Genomic DNA, 7,269 nt, shown 5'->3' with positions numbered 1-7,269 from the left:
TATCTAGTCGGGAGTGGTGCTGACTGAAAACAGATGATTTGGAGCGATTCGCGCGCCATTTGTTGGTCATTCTAAGGACTTATTGAACTACCCTCGTAAATACAAAAAGCTTTTGGAATCGCTAACAATCCCTTGAAATTTCATTTCATTTAAATTACTTTCCCAACTTCTTTAGAAATTTCTTGAAATATTTAGAAATCCTACAAAATTATTATAAATTCTTTGACATTAATCATTAAAGTCATCTACAACACCGTATCAATTCCGAGAAATCTTTACAATCCCTAGAAATTCCTTAAAACTTAATTAAATTTATTGTTAAAAATCATCTAAAAATGCTTTCAAATCTTTCGAAATCCTATAAAATTCCCAGAAATCTTTGAAATCTTTTTAAATGTTTCGAAATTAATGAGAGACTGCGTTTTATTCTGGTCATACGGTCTAATATAAATAACAATGGATTCAGACCCAAATTAGCTAATTTGTGAGCCAAATTAGCTAATTTGTAGAAGTTAAATTTTTTATGTATACATAATTTGAAGTGTCCTTTTTTATATATAAATAAAACACACAAAAACTTTGAAATTTGAAGCCTCAAAATTAAAATAGGCTCCAAATTATATCATATTTACTACATTTTAAGATCAATTTTAACGACAACAGTTACTTATTGTTTGGAAGGACAAACATGAACTAACGAATACATAAAAAATAAAGTCAATTTTACATGAGTAATTAAGATAGGCCGATTTTAAAATAGAAAATTTAATGAAAAGTTCACCAAAGTAAATTGAATTTAAAATTTTTTAAAAATTCTATTTAATAATTTATATATAAGTCATTTTTTATAAAATAGTCTGATAAATTTTATTTACATTTAATATTCCAGTTTTCAAACTGATGGAATGTTTAATAAATTTATTTATGAAAATAGACTCTAATATTTTTCTTTTTAGAGCATTGTTTTGACGAGCTAAAATGTTTATATTATTAATCTCAAAATCAAAATAGTGATCAAATTGCCATGCATGTTGTGACAAACCAGTATTTTGATTCCCTAATTCACAATCCCGTTTGTGTTCATAAATACGAGTTTTTAATCTCCTACCCGTCTCACCAATATAAATCTTATTATAACCTTTAATATTTATCATATATACTAAACCAGATAAGTTTTCATTGTTATCTTTGTCTTTATTTTTAAACAAAGAAAACGTATTAAGAGTGTCGTTGTTTGTAAAATACACATTAATGTTATATTTTCTTAAACCACTTCTAAGACGCTCAGAAAGATCTTCAATATAAGGAAATGAAACCTTTCGATCATATTTATTATAAGTTTCAATCCATTTTTTATTTTTAGATGAATTATTATAAATTTCATGGATTCTTTCCTTAATGATTTTGTTTACTAATTGGAATGGGTAATTATTATGTAAAAGAGTAATTTTTAGTTGATTTAAATTTTCTTAACGGAATTGAATATTACTTAATTTAACACATCTATCAATAAGACCTTTAATTAGACCAACTTTTTGAGAAAATAAATGACGAGAATTATAATTCAAATAACGTCCTGACCAAGACGCTTTTTTATACCAATTTTTTATTAAATTTCCTTCTGAAGTTTTAATAATTAATAAATCTAGATAAGAAATAGAGTTAATCTCCTCTTTTTCAATCGTGAACTTAATTGAATTTTCCATATTGTTGAAAGTCTTAATGAATTCATCTATTTTATCAGTAGGAACAATTGCTAGAATATCGTCTACGTACCTTTCATAAAGAATAGGAGTAAAAGTTAAACTATCAAGAGCCCTTCTCTCTAAATCTTCAATTACTAAATTTGATACAATGTATACAAACAAAAATTTTAACTTCTAACAATTAGCTAATTTGGCTCACTTCAAAATTATGCTCCTTTGTAAGGACTAAAGCACAATTTAAATGTCTTGTTTTTGGATTTTAATATCAGAATTGACAGGTAAATTTATACACAATACAATTTTTTTAAATAAAATTGGTTAATTCTTTCCAATGTATTACATATTGTTAAAATATTTTAAATTAGGTTTAAATTAGGTTTACCTTGAAGAAGACCTGCAACTAGGTTGAAACGTACGTCGGTTATATCAATTGAAATTGACGAAAAAAGATTCATTAACTGCATGGGATTTCATGAAATTTCAAAGATTCTAGATTGCAGATTTAATTAGCCCCTTCGGGCTTAAGTAAATGAAATTTTTCAGAAAAAAAAACTCACATCTTCTTCAGTATTGCCAAAAAGAACAGCACCAATAAGCCAATCCGAAACAGTGTCGTGAGGATAACTTTCCATATAACTCAGCGCCTCCAGGATGTACCTATAAATAACAGTCTGCATCCTCTTCATGTCGATGCCATCCGCCTTGGATGCAATGCTTTTTAAAACATTCTTTAGAAGATCTTTAATCAGAGGAATCTTCGCCGTTGGGACATTTTCGAATTGAAGGTAGAAGAGTGGTATGGAATTTTCATAAAGACCATAAACAACGTTATTCGCATAAGCATCATCAATCTCAACGAATTCCTGTTGCAGAGGACTAACGGAAGTATCAGTTAGGTATTTCAAAAGTAGAACACATCCCATAAGATCATAAAATTCGTGAATAGAAGACGGTCCTCGCCAACCAGCAATCACCAGACCATTGTCTTCATCATCACATGGATAACAAACATCCAAATCGACACTTTCAGTCAGTGGAGAAACTTCATCTTGCCAAGGCCTTTTAAATGGACCCCTTGGACCCTGAATTTTAAAAAAACACTAGTGTTCCTATTTTTTATCAACGAATTGGAAAAGTCGAACATTTGAGACTTAATGAAATTAAAATTTAGGAAATGAATACAAATTTTTCACCATGGTTTAAGATCCAAAATTTGCATTTAAACCTTAAAATTGAAGAAAAGGGGACAATATTGGAAGCTAAGGTCTTTAAAAATGTAGATAAGAAATTGTGCAAATTTTCCAATTTTAGAATTTCAACTATGGGGCTTTCGGTAATAAAATTCAAGAGGTCATAAAATAATTGTTAAATTTCTTCGTAAATTGTTTTGGGCAATACCTTAGAAATGATTTTTTCTTCGAATGGTTGAAGCGCTTTAAAGACATCGGCATGTTTCACCTGACCAGTTATTATAATACTCAAGTTTTCTGGTCTGTATAACTCCTTATGATAATTTATTACTTTTTCGTTGGAAGTGCTTTCTCGTAAATTTGGCAAATTGCCTAGAAAAGAAAATAAATGATTACATTACTCTTACTGAAGATTTTAAAATTTGGGTTATTTTTCTTTGTAAATTACCTCCAGTAATAGATTTGTATCCACATTTTCCCGGATAAGCAGCCCTTAAAAGTTCCGTGTGTGTAAGACGTTCTCCAGAATTTATAGTGCCTTGCATTTCCGAATAAACTATACCTGCATCTTCACCTTCACCTGTGATGTGATGGACTTCCGTAATGTATGCAGCGTTCTAAAAAAAGAACGATCTATTCTTTTACTAAGGTTCTGATAGATTATTCTTTTAATTTATACAAGGTTCAGAATAAATTTGTATTATTTATTGCTCTATTTTAACATTATGTGACGGTATTTTCTATAGATATAGAATTACCTTGAGAGTAGGATAAAGTATATGGTCCAGAAATATAGGCATTAAAGTGAGAAAACCTTCGGAACCAGCAGTTTTCAAAGTATAGCAAGTATTATCAACATCAGTCCAGGCATTAGTACCCGATGCAAGACACCGGTTCGCCAATAAATCTAAAACACCCTTGTATGGGTATTTTTCACTCCCTATGAAGATGAGATGCTCCAGGGTGTGAGGTAATCCATCGTCATCAAAGGCTTCCGTCGCTGAAATAATCAGATATGAAGTAATTTCGAGTGGTTGTTTACTCTTTTGAGTATAAACCTGATTTTAAGATTTCAAACATTTCAAACATTTTAGAAAAATGTCAAACACTTTAAAATTATTTTCAAGATTTCATAAAGATTTTATAAAAATTTTTATTTTATAAATAAATATATATATTATAAAATTCACAAGAGTACAATTAATTCAAATTTTTTTCAAATATTTCACCAGTATTTCGTAATGATTTTACAATTATTTCAACAAATTTTAAAATATTTAAAAAAATGTCACAGAAACTTCAAGACTATTTTAAAGATTTTAAAATATTTAAAAAGATTTCACAAAGATTTCGAAGGTTTTAGAACTATTTCAATGACTTCAAAAAGATTTTACAATGGTTTCAAACATTTTACAATAATTTTAAACATTTCACAACATTTTCCAAAGATTTAGTAAATATTTTAAAGATTTCCAAATATTGAAAATGCGTCGGAATTGTTTCATAGATTTTAATGATTTCCCAAAAATTTCACAGACTTTAAATGATGTCACAAATTTTTCAATGAATTTCACAAAGATTTCAAAGATATCGAAAATATTTCAACGATTTCACAACAATTTCAGTCTATTTCGCAAATATTTCGAAGATTCTAAAAAAATCTAAAAAGACGTCGGAAAGATTTCATCGATATTTTAAAGATTTGAGAAACATTTTTATTAACCATTTCATTTCTTTAACAATTTTCATTTCTGAACAGCTAATTTTTAAAAATTATTTTCTATTTTAAAACAATTTAATTAATTAAATCAATTAAGTGAAGTGTATACACTGTCGGTACCGGTAAAAAAAATTGTCCGTAAAGGTAAAAAACCCCTGTGATTGTTCAGAGAAATAATTTTGGCCGAACCCCGAACGGTACATCGGTACAGTTAAAAAAAATTGTTAGTACCGGTCATTTTTTACCGGTACCAACAATTTTGTTTTCACCGGTACCGGCTTTGTATACACAACCAATTTTCGACTAAGATAACCAATATTTATAGTCTAAGTTATTTTTGATGCTAAAGAATACCACTTCTAACAATTTATTTAATAAACTCATTTTTAGAGGCTTATTCTTATGTACTGAATAATAAAATTTCCAAATTTAATTATTTTCTTACAATAATGGCAAAAGTAGAATTTCTAACTTGTAATTTTTAACATTTTAAGTGTCCAGAAATCAAGGGCAGGTTTTAGGGTTTTTTTTTCCGAAAAACTCACTCTGCCTTCTTCTCCTTCACTCTGCCTTCGAACACGAAAAAAAGATTTTTAAAGGGGTGTTAATTGGCAAATATCGAAATTCGAACCTGCCATTTTTTACATTTTTAGGTGTACATCAGGGTGTTTTTAGGGGTCTTTCCGAAATGGAACTTTTTGAGGGTTTATAATTGTCAAATATCAACATTTTAACTGGCTATTTTTAACATTATTAACTGTGCTATTTTTAGGAGTCTTTCTGAAATTTCTCACCCGGCCTACAATTCGGGATATAAAACATGGTGATTTTTAAAGTTTTTAAATAGGAAAATATCGAAATTCTATAGGTGTACATATAATAAGGGTAGAATTGAGGCATCCTTCCTGAATAGATAACCCGACTTCTAATTCGGGGTACAAGAAAGAACATTTTTGACGTTTATCAATTCTGGGCAAATTTCGCAATTCTAACCAGTCTTGTGCGTGAATGAATAAAAATTGGCGAATTTTTTTTAGAAAGAATATCATGGTGTTATCTATTTTCTGATGACTATGATACATCTCTTTCAGAAGTATGTTATAAAATGGCATCCGGTAATTTAGTAGGAAAATATCGGTGAAAATTCAAAAGATTTTACAAATTTCTTTAATTAATAAAAAGAAATCATCACAAATAAGGGGAAAACTTGGTTTTTTCGAAGTCCAGTAAAGAAAATTAGTTTATAAGAATATAGAATTTTAATTGATTTATTTGTTAAATAAGGAAAAGTAGCATATAATTCCCTAAACAGGCTGTTTAGTTTTTGCTGGAAAAGTTAGGTTATGTTTGCATGTTTTTTACTTACGAATACAAAAGTATCCGGAAACAACGGGACCATCGACATCGGCAAGATACACGGTAACCCCGGTATTAATTGATGTATATTTGTGTACGTTAATTGAATTATTGGATTTATATGAACAAATTAACTTAAAACCACTCATGTTGTCCACAATGGAATCTTTCGCGCGCGTAATGGTCATTAACGAATCTGCTCCTGGGGGCTGGACTATGTGATCATTTAAAAATTTTTAATTGGTATCGGAATGTAACAACAGGGATGATGTAATGAGGTAAAAATCTTACTAGAATTGACAGAGTTATTTATTTATATTTATGGAATTTTCTTAATTATTATTTTGGAGTTTCTTCTTTAAATTTTTTTACTAAAATGTTGCTATAAAATGGTCAAAAAATATTTTTATAGATTTTTATTGTGATTTGGCTCAAAATATAATGTATTACTAATAGTTACTATTATTACTATATTATAATTAATAATATATAGTATGCTAAAAAACCTGAAAAATAAATTGCATAATTAAAAAAACTGAGATCAACCAAAGATAATATCTTTGGATCTACGAAAGGAAAAACGAAAGGATCAAAAGCAACTTTCAGCCAAAATTGCATGAAAAAATATTATAGGACACTGATTTTAGGTTCTCTAGAAATTCCCTTCAAATTTCTAAAATTCTCTCTAAAATCTTTGAAATCCTTGGAGGTTTTATCATATCCCTTAAATCTTGTGGAATTTTTTTTAATTGCTTGAAATATTTGGATTTTATTCTCTAAAATTCTCTAAAAATTATTTGAAATCCTTTAAAATCCATTGAAATATTTGGAATTCGTAAAATCCATTAAAATAATTAGAAATCATTTTAAACCTTTCAAATTCCTAGAAATGTTTAAATACTTTTGAAATATTTGAATATCTTTGAAGATTCAATAAAATCCTTTAAATCTTGTAAAATTTCCTGAAATACCTTAAAATTTTTCTAAAGTTCTCTGAATATCCCTTAGAAACAAGCTTAAAATCTTTGAAATTACTACAAAAATTTGTTGATACCCTGAAATTTTCGAAATTTCTTGAATTTTTTTGAATCTCTTTAAATTCTTTATAATCATTTAAAATGGCTTAAAACGCTTTGAAATTTTGTAACTTTTTTCACATCCCTTCAAATAAAATTGATTTTATTTTCTAAAGTTCTCTAGAAATTCATTGAAATACCTTAAAATGTATTAATGTCTCTAAAAAAAGACCTTTTACATCTCTCGAAATGTTTGTAAAAAAATCCAAATTTCTCTAGAA

The 7,269-nt window shown here is 28.1% G+C and overlaps 1 protein-coding gene across 2 annotated transcripts in view; it reads right to left on the bottom strand.

Moving 5' to 3' along the window:
* Positions 1–6,162, bottom strand: part of LOC117180142 (uncharacterized protein C05D11.1-like) — a 31,271-nt gene extending 25,109 nt beyond the window's left edge. For both annotated transcript variants that reach the window (XM_033372485.1, XM_033372484.1), the window contains exons 1-5: positions 5,983–6,162; positions 3,655–3,896; positions 3,345–3,513; positions 3,105–3,268; positions 2,264–2,788 (exon numbers count right to left, since the gene is read on the bottom strand). In XM_033372485.1, coding sequence (XP_033228376.1) covers positions 2,264–2,788; positions 3,105–3,268; positions 3,345–3,513; positions 3,655–3,896; positions 5,983–6,160 — 1,278 coding nt within the window. In that variant the 5' untranslated portion in view covers positions 6,161–6,162. The remainder of the gene's footprint in view (positions 1–2,263; positions 2,789–3,104; positions 3,269–3,344; positions 3,514–3,654; positions 3,897–5,982) is intronic.
* Positions 6,163–7,269: the final 1,107 nt, after the last annotated feature.

The sequence above is a fragment of the Belonocnema kinseyi genome, chromosome 9 (genome assembly GCF_010883055.1).
Source record: "Belonocnema kinseyi isolate 2016_QV_RU_SX_M_011 chromosome 9, B_treatae_v1, whole genome shotgun sequence".
NCBI lineage: Eukaryota > Metazoa > Arthropoda > Insecta > Hymenoptera > Cynipidae > Belonocnema > Belonocnema kinseyi.
The sequence above is the reverse complement of the archived record's forward strand: the minus strand, read 5'-3'. Positions and strand labels throughout refer to the sequence as shown.